Genomic DNA, 19,445 nt, shown 5'->3' with positions numbered 1-19,445 from the left:
GTCTTCATTTGGCAAGTGCACTTGCGCAAAAACATTTTTCATGTTGAACTTTTGTGTGTGTGTGTGTGTGTGTGTGGATGCTGCTGATAAAACAGCTTCACCGAGACTACAAAGAGACATGCATTTGTGTGTGTGTGTGTTTGTTTGTTTCTTTTGTAAAAGTTTCCTGGATATAACTTCCCTATTTAATGCACAATTTTCCTTACAAATTATATTATCAGCATTACAATGTGAGTAAATGTAGCCGTGTAAAATGTAAGGGATGATGCCACCCTTCTAGAACAATGTGCATTTACATTTAAATTGTAACATATTTAATATCATGGAATTAAAGTGTGTAATTAGTGTTAGCTCACTATCTTAGCCTTTTTCAGTGCATTAGGTGAGGTAATCTGATAATAGTGATTCTCATTTATCAAAACACTAACATTGATACCGTTTTGGAGAGAAATTGGGTATTTTTTAATCTCTCTGTTTGATACATTTTAAAAAGATGGATGATAGATATTCTTCAATCCTTCTAACAAAGAACAAAATATAATGTGAATTACAGTATGTACAATTTTTTAAATTTATAAATTGTAGTGCACAGTGTTTATTGTAAGGGGTAGAATCCGCAGCTCAGTACTCACTACTCACTACTCATGAGTACTTTAAAATAAGCTACTTTTTTACTCTTACTCAAGTAGTTTTTTGGACAAGTACTTTTTACTACTCACACTACATTTTTTGGAATGTAATGCTACTTTTACTTGAGTATGTTTTTTCAGTACTCTTTCCACCACTGCATGTAAGGACTGAAAAAAGACTGGAATGTACAGAGACTCCAGTAAGTCTCCCAAGATTTGAGTAACATTATGTAACTGAGTCTAAGACTGCGAAAGGCCCATAATGTAAGGAGGCCCTTAGTTTCTCAAGCATCAGTGTGGCGAGTGAATCTGGATTTATGTTTCTTGATGAGATCTTCTTTGGGGGGTCTCTCCTTAGTGGCAATGTTTGGAGGACGCTGGACATGTGGTATATTTTCAGGTGCGCTTTCCTCCCTTCTCTCCAACACGCGTTCCACAAGGTGTTGCGTGAAGTATTGACTTGTAGGCTCATAGATCTTCTTGGCTAGCCATTCCTTGCTTTGTTTTGGGAACGTCATACTGTATCTTTTAAGTCCTAGACAGAGAACATTAATTAGTCAAGTTGTTACACAAACACAATTAGGGACTTACTTATGAAATCTCAATACCTTCAGAAGTTTCTGCCTGCTCTCGGCCAACATTGTAATTGTTGTCCATGATGGCTAGCTGTGTTCGAGCTACCATGGTGTGGTATCCAAAATGCAGTCGTTTTGGCAGATACTTTAGCATAACATTGTGGTACACCTCCAAAGCACCTGTAAATGAAAGTGTTTCATTAGACATTGAGAGTGACTACATAGGTTGAAAAGTTGCATACTTGTTTTAAAAAGCTACATACCTGTATGTTTGAAGTTTGTCAACTGCTGTAGGTCGTTCAGAAGTCTTTTATCTTCTACAATAGTCCGTAAAGCCTTGAACACTTGAGACTCTGGGTGTAGCCATCGCTTTGTCCTTTGCTCATCTGGGTGTAAAGCAGGGTGAGGGCATGTCCACTTTCTACCATCTTGTTCCCATGTGTGCTCCCCGAAGATGTGGTGAAGGACTGAGGTCCACCGTCGCTTCAGTTCCTACAGAATATATGACATTTAAAAACTACTTGTAACAAGACTATTCGGTCATCTGCTGACTGGATTTCAGTGCCACTTGGTTATCTTTATACAATCTTTATACGTCCGGGTTATTTCCTCAGCACTCTCACCACATGATGAGCATGAGAACCAAAAGTGATTGAGGATCGACCGAATCCACCCCTGCAGGTCCCGGTTGTCCTTTTTGTTGGCGAGTGCTACTAGTTTTTTCTTTATGCCTGTGTATAATAGTAATGAGAAACAGAAAATTAGCAAATTCAAATGTGGGTGTGCCAATTGTGAAGGTTTCCTTCACAGTACAACATGTGGTGTCTTGATATCAGGTTATGATTTGATGATAGTAATTGAGTCACTCACAATTTAAACTGTTTTGATACAACTATTTACCTTTTGCTACATGCCAAGGATCAAACTCGTGGTGAATCATCTGGAATTCCTCCCTCATTATTTTCCGAACTGGTGGGGCCCGGTCTGTAGTGATGAGATCTATGTCTAGTCCTTCGTTAAAAATTAGATGGTTGAGGCCTCTCCTACAGCCTTGGGACTCCATGGCAACTGAACTGCTAGCTTCCGTTACCTGAAGAAATATAATACAAATTAATGAATGAGCAATAGATTTAAATTTAGAGCTCCTATACCACCCAGTCCTCTTTGATCCTAAAAGGACAAGGGAAAACAAATATTATACTCACTGAATTATGCGTTATCTATACTTTGTCACCCCGAGAATAGTTTCATAAATCTGAGAAGAAGAATTTTGGTTTTACCTGTAGTAGTTCAAAGTGGATGATCTCATTAGTGGATAGAAGCTGAAACGAATAAGTGGAATACTTGCAGCTGTAGCCTGTAATAGTGTGACAACATGCAAGTCCTCCTTAGTATCCAGAAGAGAACACTTCTAACACAGTCTTAACATCCATACTTCCATGTATAAAAAAAAAAAAACTCACCTGGTGAGTCAGACCTGGCATCTCCACACAGCTCTATGGACTCGCCTTCAGCCTTGTGTCTCAAAAGGCGTTTGATGAGATTCTCATGATGAGTCTTCTATGCAAAGTGTACTACTGGAATAAGGTACTGTGATTGGATGGAGTAGTACTGCGATTTCTGCAAGAGTTGCAAGTTTAGTATTCTGGCCCATTCGTGTACTTCAGTGAAAGTTGTTCCAGAGAAAAGTGTAGCAGCAGAAACAAGCAGGTTATTCTGTGCCATTCCTCTTGCATCAGGACATGAAGACCACATGCCATGGTGATTCTTCAAACATGTCCATTCAATCTTTATATGGCTGCCTGCAGTTGAAACTTTTTTTATCAGTGATGGGTACGGCACATGTATGACATGTTATAAACAGTTTCATGAGGCTAGACTCGTTCACAATCCATTTTCTTTCATCCCACTTCCCTTGCCTTTCTGAGGAACTTGAACTGGAGGTTGCGCTTGAACTTGACTGTTGACTGAGGCTGAAGCTCATGTCTTTTGGGTCATCCTCAATGACTGAGGACATGCTGGTGTCCATCTGAAGCATCTCAGTTTCACAATCATCTGGCTGTTGAAAAGTGAAACAAAGGAACTTCTATAAAATTGTAGTGATAATAAACATTGCATCACAAGTAGTAAGACAAAAACAATTTACAAACTTACAGATAGTGACAGCCTCTCCCTGATCACAGGGAAAGCAAGGTAATTGCCAGATAAGGACTTCCTTGGGGATTTTGTGGATTGTTGAGGCCATTGCTGTGGGCTGCTGAGAACAAAGGACATGCCAGAGGTAGAAGGCCGTTTCTTCACAGGAGTTGAAGAAAGGAGAGATTTGAAAATAAGGGGTTCTACACCACCAACAGCCTGTAACAAGATGCAGAACACAACATCTCATCAATATTACTGACACAATCACTGTTGTAATGATGGCTCAGACTGTGCCATTTCAACGCTGGTTTAAATGGGTTCTCTAGAAATATTGTTGATTTGCTACATCTACACTCTAATACTATACAATGAAATCAATTCACCAAGTTTTTTTCGTCAAAAATCAGCAAATAACAAATAAAATTAGGGTCAATATGCACTTTTTGTTTACATAAACATTAAAATAATACCATTAAAAATGATAGCCAGATTCAAAAAATGTCTTTACAAAATGTTACTAATATGTACAAGTTCAAATAAAGTTGACAAAAATTTTTTTTTATAAAAAGATAAACCTCACATATTTCAGACTTTAAATAATTTTTTATAAAAATAATGAGTCAAATAAGATAAATTACAGACATTTATAATGCACTTTAGCTTATCTTTTATTATTAATAGTAAAATTTGGTCCGATTTTCCCGTGGCGTCTGTCGTTTCTATGTAACCATGCATTGCGCTCTCTACAATGACAAATAAGTTTTAGTAGTAACATCAGCTGGATTTCCACAACCAAAAACGCTTAACGTGACTCTGCTACAAGATTTATTTACGGAGAAGAGTAACGTTACGTTAAAACACCCGTATTTTTTTAATTTTTTTATCTCGCTACGCCTGGTAAAAAAACGAGCGCGTCGCTTCAATTATAAACGCGCTTACCGCGCGGGAAGTTCCGGGAACCCTGTCAGATGTTCAAGCTAAACTAGTCATACAAATAACACAACATTGTATGTTGTTTAGCTTACCCCAAGGTCTTCTTCGTCTAGCGTTGGTCCACTAAGCGTCGGTACAGCTGTCCTTTTCAGATAGAGTTTATTCTGAGACTTTTCTTTTCGAGAACCTGTAGATTTCCTCGTCCCGAAAGTGAAAGGCACAAACACGATGGTCAGCTTCTCGAAGAACATCTAAGGGAGTGTTTATGTCAAACCCGAGGAATGAAAGCCACAACTTTAGTCGTTCAGGGTTGTGGAAAGGAAGCCGATGACAACTCCTTTTTGGAGGGATTTTACCGCAGTTTCTGACCGCACAAATTCTTGCCATATTCGACTGTGACTTTTTTTACGGTGCCTAGACACCGTCCAGCGTCCTTGTTGTCGCCATCAAGTGGTCGGGAGTGTGCTTACGCTTCAGATTGTTACTCACAGGTTGTGAGGTATCTGAAAAATAGTTCCACTATAGCAAATAACACGGATTGAAAGCATACATTGCGTCGATATATTTGTTTTTAATTGTCAACGAATACCACTAACCACTCGGTGAGTTGCACAGTTTTGAAAACGAACGTTAAGGGTTGTTTTAAGGACATGTTTGAGCATGCCCATAGACATCCACTCTGAAGCGGTCAGAGGCGATCCTAAAATAGTCAAAAAGTCGAGACAGGACCCATCGTCAACATTTCTAAGTCCACCACTCTAGTTCATCCAAAACAAACTACAAAATAGACTCAAAGTGTTAAATACCGGAATTATCCTTTAAACATCGTATAAATTTTTAAATATTGCTGATTACTTACAAAGCACTAAATGGTTTAGCTCCCCAGTACTTGAGCGAGCTCTTAACGCATTATAGTCCTTCACGTCTATTGTGATCTCAAAACTCCGGCCAGTTGATAATACCTAGAATATCTAAATCGACTGCTGGCGGTAGATCCTTTTCCTATTTAGCACCAAAACTTTGGAACAATCTTCCTAACATTGTCCGGGAAGCAGACACAGTCTGTCAGTTCAAAGCTAGACTAAAAACACATCTCTTTGACCTAGTTTTCACATAACACTCTATAGACTTCTATAATTCAATATTAGGCTGCTTAGATTAGGTCAGCCGGAACTGGGAACACTTCCCTCAAATCCTGATGTACTCGTTACATCATAAGAAGAATGGCATCTACGCTAATTTTAGTGTCTTTGTTTATCCCGAGGTTTTCCCGCAGCCTGCCGGATCCAGGCCGTTTCCAGATCTGACGAAGGACTTTCGTCTGGACCTGATGACAATGCAGTGCTGAAGTGCCAACTAGCCTCTCCCTATGGAGGATCCCTATACCACTCTACAGATAAAGCGTTGTGGAATTTTTCGGTTCGCGTACCTACCCAAAGTGATAAGATAAAATAAAAATTCTGCATCAAAATTTATAGACAAGTAGTTTGTTTAGGCGTAGTTTGTTTAGGCATGGTTTGTAAGGAATTACAAACCTGCGCACATATATTCAAACGCACATAACTATAGAATCAATTCTTAATGCGCATGTGAACGCCATCAGCGTCTATCACAGGTTCATGTTTAAAGTCTGTTTAGAGAGAACGGTGTCGTCTTAGCAGCCCCTAATTTAATAACAAATGATCATTTAGACGGAAGTGAATCAATCAAAACTAACTTTAGCTGGAAAAAACATTTTTCAAGAGCCACTATAAAACCAAACCAATCTCTGTTACCTTAAATTATATGTTTATCTCTGTAAAGCTGCTTTGAAACAATCTACATTGTTAAAAGCGCTATATAAATGAGGATGACTTGACTTGACTTGGGTCCATATGTTGCGGTCCCTACGGCGACCCCATATGTGTATTCTTCCACGATACGGCTCCCTGCGGCGAGCCCGTGTCTTCCCTCGGCAGAGTCTCTCTGCCGTCACTGTCCGGTGTGTCTCCCCCCGTCTTAGGCTGGAGCCACCCCAGTGACATTCCATATGTTAGACTGCCCGGTTTCCGCCCAGTTCATATGTGTATTCTCCACGTTACCTCCCTCTGGGTTGGATCTGGCTTCCGCAGCGTCCCTTCCTTCCAATGTACGGGGAACGCTTTCCCAGTGGTCCTGTAGGAACAGCAGTGACTTCCCTGGCCTAAGCCCTGTCCTTCCCCGCCTTAAATTTGCGGGGGCATCAGGAGGCTTTGGTTTAGGCACTGGAAGGTGGCAGCGTTAGTGGCGTTTTCAAAGGTTATCCCCATTCAGTCGACCGTCGACTATGTCTGACGTTATCGACTGAAAGGGAATGTCCTGGTTGCGTATGCAACCCACCGTTCCCTGAAGGAGGGAACGGAGGACGTAGTCCCCTTGCCACTACCGCTGGACCACCGCTGAACCCGGGTTACTCTCGGCTCCTCAGCGAAAAGCAACTAGTGCGTGCATCCACTTCCGTATTTATACCCGCGCCGTGGGGGCAGAGTGTGTGATGCGAATCACGCACGCCAATTACATTGGCTCGTTCAATAATACTCGAAGAGGATAGGCTCTCTAGCGAGATCCCCATTCAGTCGACCGTCGACTACGTCCTCCGTTCCCTCCTTCAGGGAGGAACCAGGACGTAGTGATTGGTTGAGCCGCTTTCAAAGCCGTTGTAAATTACTCAACAAACATACACCTGTGACCGCATTACATTAGTATTACTGCGCAACTGCCATTTGTGATTCTTTGTCGCGGCATGTGTTGCTTGGCAACCTCTTTGGAACTACATTGCTTGGCGGAGGAATAATGTGTTATAACGTTATATTCTTTGTTGTTGGTGTTTATTTTATGAATAAAATAAATATTAGAATTAATATTTAATGGAGTAACCGTTTTATAAAAGCAATAAGCCCATTGTAGCTGTGTTTTACAGTGAATTTAGAAAAACTAAGGGGGTTTAACACCCTTTTATACACAATATTAGATAATGATCTGAGATGTTTACTCTGCTGCAGAATTTCAATGGCATCAACATTGATTCCATGTGATAATATTAGATCTAGAGTATGATTACGACAATGAGTAGGTCCTGACACGTTGTCTAACGCCAATAAAGTTCAGAATGTCTCTAAATGCTAATCCCAATGCATCTTTTTTGTTATGTATTAAAATCACCAACAATTAGGACTTTATCAGCAGCCAGTACTAACTCTGATAGAAAATCAGCAAATTCTTTGATAAAGTCTGTATGGTGCCCTGGTGGCCTGTATACAGTAGCCAGCACAAATCTCAAACGTGTTTTATCATTTACACTAGATAGTGTTACATTAAGCACCAACACTTATTCACAAAAATAATTATATTTGAAACAAGACTTCTCAGTAATTCTGAAGATATTACTTTAAATTAATACCTCCCCCTTTGCCCTTCAGAAGAGTAATTTTGGGGGGTGGACTCATTTAAAGTAATGTAATTGTCTGGTTTTAGCCAGGTTTCTGTCAAACACAGCACAATAGCACAATATTGAATATTCAGCAATCCAAGCTTTATCATTTGTTCATCTGTTCATCAGTTTGCAAGCTTTTGAGAATCTGTTGACGACAACCAAGTGTAGGAATCGGAGGTAGGTAGGTCGGTAGCGAAGTCGATGCCGATGTGGGAAAAAGGACGGTTGGGAATGGGTAATAGAACCAGTTTACCGGCAGGAAGATGATGGGGAGTTTGTGAAATGGCACAGACTGAATGGCTTTGACATTCAATTGGGAGACATTCTGGGTAATTTCTGGCCACCAGTACTTGTTTCGGAGAAGCGAGAGGGTTCGCTGGCTGCCTGGATGTCCAGAGCCTAGAGGGACAGACGTAGAGCTGGTGGAACGTAGGCTCGTCCCTCAGGAACTCTCGGTGGAGCGAGTTCCGATTGTGAAGCTTCGCCAATTTGTTCCAAAGACCATTGGATATGACTCACGATGATGGCTGGAGTTAACTTGAAGGTTTGGGAATTCAGTGTGCAGTAGTCGATACACGGCCTCAAGCCGCCGTCCTTCTTGCCTACGAAAAGAAGCTTACCCCAAAGATGCAGTTGACTTTTAGTAGAACAGTAAAGGAAGATTTGTAGCGGAAACCATAGTCCTCTGTGATTCATATAATGCAAGTCAATGGGAGCAGACACTTTGAGATTCAAAAAAACATATATAAATGAAACAAAATTAATAGCAGTGAGTTAATAAATTAATTAGCAGCAAATTAAAAGCAGTGAGTGATTTTCTCTTTGTTGTTTCATTAACATTAATGACACAGACAGCAGCCGTATTTTAGGTTGCTGTCACTTTAAGAGCTAATGCACGGACCTAATATATTGATACACATCTGAAATTAAAAGCAGTGAGTGATTTTCTCTTTGTTGTTCCATTAACATTAATGACACAGACAGCAGCCGTATTTTAGATTGCTGTCACTTAAAGCAGGGGTTTTCAAACTTTTTGTGTGTGTGGACCACTATTTGTAATCAAGAATTTTCACGGACCACCTCATAATACACATTATAAAATATGTCTACACAGAGTCCTTCCTGAATTAATCCGCACCTCTAAATAGGCTTACTAACATTAAAACTATAACTGGTCATCACATGAGTACAACAGCTTGTTAAAAGAAAGTTTACTGCACACAACGGCTGCCACATATTTAATTTATTCATTTACTCAAGCGACCGAGGGCATAATCAGGTTCATTTCAGGGATGCAAACATGTATGGTCAAAAAAGAGAGAGGTAATCGAAGCCCTCGCCCCGCGGCAAATATCCAGACTTATATTGCCGCCAACCCCTGCCACCCCTATAGGCACATATAGTAAAATGAAATTCAAATAAAGTTTTAACAAAAAAGGTTTTATAAAAAGATAAACCTCACGTATTTCAGCCTTTAAATAATTTTTCACAAAAAAAGGTTTTATAAAAAGACAAACCTCAGATTTCAGCCTTTAAATCATTTTTATAAAAAGAATGAGTCAAAAAAAGATAAATTACTTGACATTTACATCGATGCACATTAGCTTGTCTTTTATTATTAGCTAATAGTAAAATTCGGTCCGATTTTCCCGTGCCGTCTGTCGTTGCTATGCGCGCTCTCCACAACTTAGTTGTGCTTAGTAGCTAATAGATTTCCACCACCGAAAAACGCTTGCTGTAGCTCTGCTACAAGATTTATTTACGGAGAAGAGAAAAACACCCGTAGTGTTTGGGTGCACGTGCATTCTTACATTCTTCATTGACTGAGCTTTCAATGTTTACGGAAAGGATGAAGCTGATTTGTTTGTTCTTGTCACATGAACTGCGGTGCGTTTGCGGCATTATGAAAAGTTGAGGTGTTTTCATCTCGCTACGCCTAAAAAAATGAGTGCGTCACTTCAATTATGAGCGCACTTGCCGCGCGCCTACATGAAATAATGAACTTGAGAGCGCAAAAGACACGATATGTGAACGGCCCCTTGACGAGCTACCTCCAATCGTATATATTATTTATATAATGGCAAAATATTTGCCTCTGCCTCTTTCCTCTTCTGAGAACCTGTTGCTATCCACCGATCCATGTTGTGGTTCTAACGGCACTGAACTTGAACGTCACGGCCGAGCACCACTAGCCTATTTTAGTAATCCCAAAATAAACTGACAATTTAATTAAAATTTTATATCAATATAGGCCTACATATTCTTTTTACTTTTTATTCCTGGTAAAATGAAGGTAAAAAATATTATTTTATATTTTATTTTGCCTTTCCACGGACCACCTGCAGTACCCTCACGGACCACTAGTGGTCCGCGGACCACAGTTTGGGAACCACTGACTTAAAGAGCTAATGCCCAATATATTGATACACATCCGATTCTCCCAGTTGATGCAGTTTGGAGGGAAAAGATGGGTGAAAAAATAACTGTTTTGTTGGGGGGGGTTTACAAACCACCATTGAGAAAGAAATCTGGAGATTTACAATAGAGAATTCTGCATGGTGTTATGGTGGTTCATGCATTTATTCCTGTTATTAATCCAAGTGTTAAGGATGATAAGTGTGCGTTTTGTGTTTTTTTTTATGCCGTGCATTGTTTTTTTAGAATGTGTGGGACTTTTTGTCTTGCATTCTGAGTCAAGTATTTTTCAAATTTGGAGAAATGCTTTTTCCAGGTTTGGACAATGCTTTTATTTTGGGGGCAGGGTACAGTCAAAAACTGGGTAAAATATTAACTTCATGATTGGTCAAGCAAAACTTGCAATCCATACAAGTAGGAAAAATACAATAGAGAATAGACTTGCTCATGAGATTATGTGTCTGATTAAAGCCTATATCAAGTCTAGGAATTGTTGTTGATTTTAAATATTATAAAGTAATGAATGATATGCCATCATTTGAAATGCCTCTCTTCTTTGTTAGCCCCAGGAAGCACCTTCCGGTTTCTCTACTTTTAACAGACGAGCAAGCTGCCGTTTTGATACAGGCATTCTGGAGGGGATATAAGGTAAGAATAATACAAAACAATACTGTCTGAAAGGGTTGCAGAGATGTATCTCTACTTTGTATCTTCTATATATTGTATATAGGTAGGGCTGCAACAACTAATCGATAAAATCGATTATAATTGATTATGAAAATCGTTGTCAACGAATGTCATTATCGATTAGTTGGTCTGCTTACGTCACGGGGAGCGTTTACTGGTACGCACACACACGCAAGGTCTCTCTCCCTCAGGCGCTCTGCCGAGCGCGCGCGCTACACGGTTTGGAGCAGTCTCTTCTGTCTGGCATGCGCGCTCTTGCTTGCGCGCTCTAGATTTCGGGAGTTTGAACTAATTCGCGGGCATCAGGGAGTCGCAATCAATATGCGGGAGACTCCCGGGACTTCCGGGATCTTGGGATGTCTGTATTTTGTCTCGAGCATCAGGTTGCGCAATCAGTTCGCTCGCAACGTAAGTGATGGATTAAAATAGCGCTACCGCAGAAATAGGTTAAATTAAAACGGTCTTTACAAAGCGAAGCACTAAATATAAAGGCAGTTAATAACAGCAGCAGTAAAATATTGTTTTTTAGTCACTGTACTCAGTGGTTTTCAGCGAATGCTTGTGCACTAATGCATAATTTCTCCTGTCCTTTACTCAAGCCTGTTAGCTTGCTGGGTAACGTTACCTCCATTCCGTTCTCATTTTATAGCATTTGTCTACTAAGTTTTAATTGTTTTTCAAACGCGATCTACTGCGGCTCTACGTTCACACAATTGTTTTCAGTCTTTCTATATTTATTTAATCAATTTATCCTTATATTATTCTTTTATATATTATATATAATATATATTATATTCTTTATCCTTATATTCCTTATATATAATTAATTTTAAATAAAAATTAAATGAATTATATATTTTAGATGTTTTTAGTTTGTTTTAGGTTCAGATATTCACATCTGAACAACATGTCTGTGTAAATTTGTTTTAACAAAAATTGTGTTAAAACATAATATGTTGGATATCATTTTTTTAACAATAATCATGTTTGTCAACTTGCCATCAGCAATTATCATTAAAAACAATGCAAATATTGATATTAGTAAAACTCAATGTGTGGCTTTTGCACTTTTTAAAGTACACTTTTACACATAAATACCCTGATTTACAGTTTTATTTAGTTATAATAAAAAAAAAACTAATTTAATTTCTATCCGATTAATCGATTAATCGAAAAAATAATCGTCCGATTAATCGATTATCAAAATAATCGTTAGTTGCAGCCCTATATATAGGTTTGTCCTGCAGTGTGCTATCAGAGTTCCTCTGAAATTCAATTGCTTAAGAAAAGTGAACAATCTGTAATAGGGTAAAGGGGGGGCTTTTTAAACTGCTCTTGACTATGCCAATCCAATGCTATTTTGATAGGAGATCCCAGATCACCTGAGGGCTAAATTACTGTAATCAAAGCATTTCTTTTATTAAATACATGGATTCTGGCCTCATTTGATTTCACTCAAAAGCTGGCCAAACTTGCTCATAAAAGATCGCAGTGCCAGTAACTATTGGGGGCAAAATAACAAAATTATTACCCCCTCCTTATTTATAGTCACCTTCATTGATATAGTGCTTTTAACAATATGGACTATTTCAAACCAGCTTTACAGTGATAATAGGAAATTAAAATAACAGAGATTGTTTTGGCTTTACAGCAGCTCTAGAATAGTTATTGTCCAGCTAAAGTTAGTTTTGATTGATTCACTTCCATCGCAATGATCATTAGTTATTAACTAAGGGCCCGCTAACACGACACAGTTCTCACAGAAAATTCTTTAATGCGATCCGGCCGCACTTTTTGCATTAAACAGTGCCTGGTGGCTCTGAGAATGTCTTTGCGCTTCCACGTAGCCACGTGAATCAGAATTATCCCGACAGCGTTTTATCAGTACAGAGGTAAAGGGAAGGAGGCCTTCACTAGGGAGAGACTAGTGACACTTCAGGACTGCGTTGTCGTCGTGTCCAGGTGATGGTCCTTCATCAGATCCGGATACGGCCTGGATCCGGCGCACTGCAGTAAACCTCGGAATAAACAGAAAGACAAATATTAGCGTAGACGCCATCCTTCTTATGATGTACAAAGTACATCAGGATTTATGGGAAGTGTTCCCGGTTCCGGCGGATCTAAACTATGCAGCCTAACATTGAATTTAAGAAGTCTATAATGTGTTATGTTTATGCTAAGCCAAAGAGATGTGTTTTAAGTCTAGATTTGAACTGACAGACTGTGTCTGCTTCCCGGACAATGTTAGGAATTTTTAAAAAATGTATACGATGTTTAATAGGGAGCCAATGCAGTGTTTACAGAACCGGGCTAATATAGTCATACTTCCTGGTTCTGGTAAGAACTCTTGCGGCTGCGTTTTGGACCAGCTGTAATTTGTTTATTAGCGTGCAGGGCAACCACCCATAAGAGCATTACAATAATCTAGCCTTGATGTCATGAACGCATAAACTAATTGTTCTGCATTTGTCATTGAGATCATATGACGTAATTTAGATATATTTTTTAGATGGAAAAATGCGGTTTAACAGATACTATTCACGTGACTTTAAAATTAAAGATTGCTTGTACAATAATTACTCTGTTTTTTCAGAATTAAGTAGTAGGAAATTACTAGTCATCCATATTTTTATATCATCTATGCATTCCGTTAATTTGGTGAATTGGTACGTTTTCGTCAGGGCTTGAAGAAATATAGAGCTGAGTATCATCAACATAACAGTGAAAACTAATGCCATGCTTCCTAATGATATCTCCTAAGGGTAGCATGTACAGAGTGAACAGCAACGGTCCTAGTACTGAGCAATGTGGTACGCCATACTGAACTTTTGACCGATAAGACATCTCTTCATTTACTGCTACAAACTGATAACAGTCAGATAAGTATGATTTAAACCATGCTAATGCAATTCCACTAATGCCAACATAATTTTCGAGTCTATTTAAAAGAATGTTGTGGTCAGTAGTATCAAATGCAGCACTAAGATAGAGTAACACCAATAGCGAGATACAACCACGATCGGATGATAAGAGCAAATAATTTGTGACTCTAATGAGATCTGTCTCAGTACTATGATACAGTCTAAATCCGGACTGAAAATCCTCACAGATACCATTTCTTTCTAAAAAGGAACATAGTTGTGAGGATACTGCCTTTTCTAGTATCTTTGACAGAAAAGGTAGATTTGGGATCGGCCTGTAATTGACCGATTCTGTAGGATCAAGTTGCGTTTTTTAACAAGTGGTTTAATCATAGCCAGCTTAAAAGGTTTTGGTATGTATCCTAGTGACAAAGATGAATTAATGATATCAAGAAGAGGATCTATGACCTCTGGAAGCATCTCTTTCAATAGCTTAGTCGGTAACTAAGTTGATAGGGTCTAACATGCATGTTGTCGATTTAGATGATTTAACGAGTTTAGAAAATTCTTCCTCTCCTAGCAATGAATGAAACGAATTTTTCCTTAGGGAGACTACAATGCACCCCCTGATGCGATGCTGTAGTACATGGTTGCATAGTTATAATTTTCTCCCTGATATTATCAATCTTTTAAGTGAAGAAGGTCATTTTCTCCCTGATATTATCAATCTTTTAAGTGAAGAAGGTCATGAAGTCATTAAGTCACCTTTATTTATATAGCGCTTTTTACAATACAGATTGTATCAAAGCAGCTTCACAGTGATAACATGAAAATAATATAACAAAGTTTGTTTCTAAAAGAAGATTGCGTCAACGTCCACCTTAAGTAAGGCAGATCAATAATATTATTGAATATTAAATGTCCCCAACTAAGCAAGCCAAAAGCCAAGGCAACAGTGGTAAGGAACCAAAACTCCATTAGGTGACAGAATGGAGAAAAAAACCTTGGGAGAAACCAGACTCAGTCGGAGGGCCAGTTCTCCTCTGGCCAACGAAGGAACAGTGCATGATTCATGATTCGGGCAGCATTACAAGTCAGATTGGATCGGAACATTTAGAATATTTATCCATTTCCATCTTTTGGAAGTCCAAGTAATCACGCCGGTGTTGAGACGAGTTGTTGAGGATCAGTGCCGTCCACCATAGAGGGTCCATATCGCCGGTGTTGAGTCGTCTCTTCACAGGCTTTGTGATTGGGGCATCTGAAGTCTCCGCGAGAGGCTGGATACAAACTGGAGCTGACGAACGCCATTTTTCTCTGGACTCGCGTCCCGAGATAACAGCAGAAAAGCAAAAAGGGAAAATAATTAGCGTAGCTGCTGTTCATAATGATTTCCATAACACGGGCGTAAATGATAACACATTACTGTTGTGCTGCTTGGAAACTTTATTTTTCATCAGTTTAGCAACTGTTTCAAATAAATACCTTGAAGTCGAACATCATTAGTGCCGACGTGAATCTTAGAGAGTTTACGATTAGTATTAGCCAGCACTTTTAAATTTGTTTTGATGTCATGCGCTCTGTCTCTGAAAATAGAGACACCAGCCACCATAGTCACATGTTTATGTGACTATGGTGGCTGGTGTCTCTATCTTCATTCAACAGGATTCTCAGTGGATGTTTCACTGAGTGGGGAGAATCTATTTGATGTTGTAAGCGTAACAGAAGAGCGGTGTTTTGTCCTGCGACTACAGCGTCTCGCCCTGCTGCACGGGCTCTACTACAGCTGGAACCGAACAATGTACAGTGTTCTTTAAGCTAATCGCATCCAAAGTAGTATCTAAAGCTCTTGCACTCTTACAATTAACCTCAATTAAAGTTTGGATGCGTGTCTCTAGTTCTGAAATCTTCTCCGTCAGCCTGACTATCTCCCTGCATTTATCACATGTAAATCCTGTGCTGACAGAGAAGGCTATGCTATACATGTTACATGAAGTGCAAGTGACAATAAGAGGAGATGACGACATGACTCACCGTGTTTGTTTGACTGACTGATACTCACCACAGTTGTTTGATGGATTTGTAAAAGGCGCGAGCAAAATAAATAAATAAATAAGAGCACACTGATGGCAGGCTAACAGGCTAGCTAATTACTAGCGTGTTCTGCTAGCAACGATTTTGATTGAAGCTAGCGACGTAAGGTTAATATGTATAATTAATATGTTAATATAAGTTACATTTAGCAGTATAAACAACAGGAAATTATAGTAAATAATGATTCAAAAGAGAAAGATATATGAAGCTTACAGACGCAAACCAACTCAGCAGCAGCAGCAGCAGGAAGACAGGCAGACAGGAGCAATCGAACAAGTGATATTACTGTGCTGCAATATACATTTAGTTTTACATTCATTCACAGAAATCAGCTGCTTGAATGAAAATTGCTGATGTTATCGGATTTTCAGGTGAGATTCTCAATTCATTCATTTAACGGACGCTCCAAGGTAAAGTGTTCAGATTGCAGACTTAGCAACGATTGTATTTAATTGTACAGTACAATCATAACATAGTACAGACATTTTCTTAATTCCATAATGTCCTTAAACATAACAATATTGCTGGCCATAAACTGAGAAAGTTCGCGTCTGGTGTGCGATACCTAGAGTTGTCCTAGATCCGATGCGGCGCGGCACTTCTCGTCCGGTGTGCGACCCCCTTCAAAAAGCTTTCCATCGAACGATTATCCCATGATCCAACACTCACTCATTCATCAAGCTACGCCTTTTGTATTTGAGCATGTAGCTTTTATGAGCTCCTATTAATTAAGAGACTATAAATCTGTTTTTTTTGTCTTGTATTTTCTTTGTTTCATCACTTTTGTGTCTCACACACATATAATTTGATTAAATGTCAGTTTATAACTAAGAAACTGACATGCTTTGAAACATGATTGTTGCGAAGTGAATTACACTTTAAATTTGATGCGTTGAGTTATGCTCATAAGTTTACATACCCCTTGCAGAATATGCATTAAGAGTGTAAACTTTTTGAATTGGATAATGGGGGTAAGTACTTATTTTGTCTTCAGGCAAACATCTTGTTAAGGGCAGTGCAAAATGAAAAAATATGATTATCAAAAAAAATAAAAAAAATGTACCCCCCTTCCCCTAGCTCTTAATTCATTGTGCTGCCATCTTGAACATCAGTGAATGTTTTCACCTTTTTTAATAGTTGTGTTAGAGTCCCTGAATTGTCCTTAGTGTGAAAAGATGGATCTCAAAATCACATAGTCACTGTCGAAAAGGGTTTAAATATGCAGAAGATGCTAGAAAAGCAGAGGATGTGCAAGACCTGGAGGGTTCTTCTGAAGAACAACTTGCAGTTTACTATCACAAAACAAAAAATCAGTCGTTGATCATCCAGGTATTAAGATTCAAGGGTATGTAAACTTTTGAACTGGTTCATTTGTGTAAATTTAGTTATTATTTTGTCTTGTGGAATATATGTAAACATTTATGTATAACAGCTTATTCAGAAAAGTACTAAAAATATCATGGTTGTTTTTTTTTATATTATTTGCATACTCTGTAAGGGGTATGTGAGCAGGCACGCATTACAAATACATAGTGCCACAATGTTTTCTACCACAGGAATAATTAGCAAATTATTATTTTAACCATGAATTTGAGCCCCAGTCTAGCCCTGATGATTCTCCTCTTCTAGAGCCAGAAAGAACATATTCTAATGATAAAACTAATTCAAGTAAACTCCTAAGGCAGTGAATGCTCAAAAGTTGTTGCTGTTTCTGTAAAACCGGTTGATCTCATATCTGGTGTTAATGCATTTATGCTTTTAATGTGTGGTAGCTTAGAATATTTGATATTAATACTCATTGTTTTTTATGTGATGGAAATTTGAAATAAATAAAAATGTTACTAATTATTCCTGTGGTAGAGAACATTGTTGCACTGTAAGCCCGTCTGGTCCAATGGCGGCATCCGATAGAACGGGTGAAGGTCACTTGCGTTACTGTCTTACAATGGGGATTTGCTTTCAGAGTCTACACAATTTGGGAGCAGGAAGCCATTTGCCTGGAGGACCCACGCTCCTCTGTGTGCAAGTTATCTCTTAACTCTTAAGAACTTTTTTACCTTTCGGTTTACTTCTTTGGGAATGAGACATTTGTACCAGTCACACTGAGACATTTCAAATGATACCAAACATGTATAATACTCTACTGATAATTATTCACATTAAACCATATCGATTTTTGTGTGAATATCTGGTGATCTCAGCGTGAGAGAGAGAGATGACATGGGGAGGTGATTGACTCTGGGATGCTAGTTTCTCAAGAGAGAGTCAAATGTTAATTTCGAGAAAGGTCCTTTGTCTTCTCTGGGAGTGGTCGTTCCTCAACCAAACTGCCCAGCATTTTCTAATGTCTCAATTCTTACACCAAGTTAGGCTACATTAAAGGGGCCCTTGGGATTTTCTAGCCCAGCTCCCTGTGTTCTTAATGAAGAACGCAAATCTGATTGTATTGTAAACAGACACTCCGAGAATGTAACGCTTTACGCATTGTTTTTTGATTATGGATTCCTCAACAGAGCGAGGTTTCTGAGGGGGAGAAAAAACATAATTTTTCTTCTTGTATTATGGTGTAATGTTTTGGTAAATTGTTATTGTAAATTCATAAAGATAGTGAGATTAAAATTGGTTGGATTCTGGTGGATGCTTTTACCACATTATGCCACATTTAGATTGTAATTTCCTATGGAAAGTGGGCACTACAGTAATGTGCTCTGATGTATTAATGATCAAATGTGCATGACCAACATATAAAATACTATTAATAACTGAATCATGTGTTTTTCCATCAAACAGTAAACTTGCATATGGCTCACCCATGCTACAGTTCTGAGAAAGGTTGACATCGGCACTGTCCTGTTCGTCTTTCTGTGGCCGTTTCACATCTTAACTGTTACTATCGTGTACTTCAGTTTTGGTCGTGGATGCACAGCGTTCCAGTTGCACTATCCATTTCATAATATGCTGTACTTTATTTCATACCATTTTGAAGATACATATTTAAGAGCTTTTGAGTGAATACTGAATTATGTCAACATGGTGTTTGTTTTCAGGTGCGTGTGCGTCCAGATGTGCAAGAGTTGAGGCAGTGGCAGAGAGAACTGCGGGAAGAGAACTGTGACATCAACAAAACAGTTCAAGACTTCTGGACACGCCAGGAGAACAGAGGTGAAAAACACACACTCATCACGCTCTCTGACAATCCTTACACAACTACAGTACATCACACAAACACTGGGGGGCTTCAAGAGGCACATTTGCACACACACGCAAGGTCTCTCGCTCTCTCCATCTCTGCCAAGTGTGCGCTACACGGTTTGGAGCTTGCGAGTTCTAGATTCCGGGAGATTTTAATTCATTTGCGGGCATCAAGGAGCCGCTATCAATATGCGGGAGACTCCTGGAACGTCCGGGAGAATAATGAATGAGAACCGATTTGAGGGGGATGCCAGGTGTGCAAAAACAACAACAACAAAAAAAACCTGAATATTCAACTATCACATTTTCAAATCGAATACCAACCCGCCGAACGAATATTCGGGACCAGCCCTAACTAGAAGTCCTTCTAAATAGAAACATATAGGCTAATATTAGCACCAAACATCACATGAAATTACTAAAATAAGACGTAACTTTTAGTTAGACATTTAGCAGGTGCTTTTATCCA

At 39.0% G+C, this 19,445-nt stretch overlaps 1 protein-coding gene across 2 annotated transcripts in view; it reads left to right on the top strand.

Moving 5' to 3' along the window:
* The window catches only part of iqck (IQ motif containing K), a 51,054-nt gene that overhangs the window by 23,189 nt on the left and 8,420 nt on the right, over positions 1–19,445 (top strand). For both annotated transcript variants that reach the window (XM_077230590.1, XM_077230591.1), the window contains exons 6-7: positions 10,706–10,790; positions 18,832–18,946. In XM_077230590.1, coding sequence (XP_077086705.1) covers positions 10,706–10,790; positions 18,832–18,946 — 200 coding nt within the window. The remainder of the gene's footprint in view (positions 1–10,705; positions 10,791–18,831; positions 18,947–19,445) is intronic.

The sequence above is a fragment of the Siphateles boraxobius genome, unplaced genomic scaffold (assembly GCF_051911475.1).
Source record: "Siphateles boraxobius isolate OS27281-9 unplaced genomic scaffold, OSU_SipBor_1 15, whole genome shotgun sequence".
In the NCBI taxonomy this organism is placed as follows: domain Eukaryota; kingdom Metazoa; phylum Chordata; class Actinopteri; order Cypriniformes; family Leuciscidae; genus Siphateles; species Siphateles boraxobius.
Note: the sequence above shows the minus strand (reverse complement) of the source record. Positions and strands in the feature narration are given on the sequence as shown.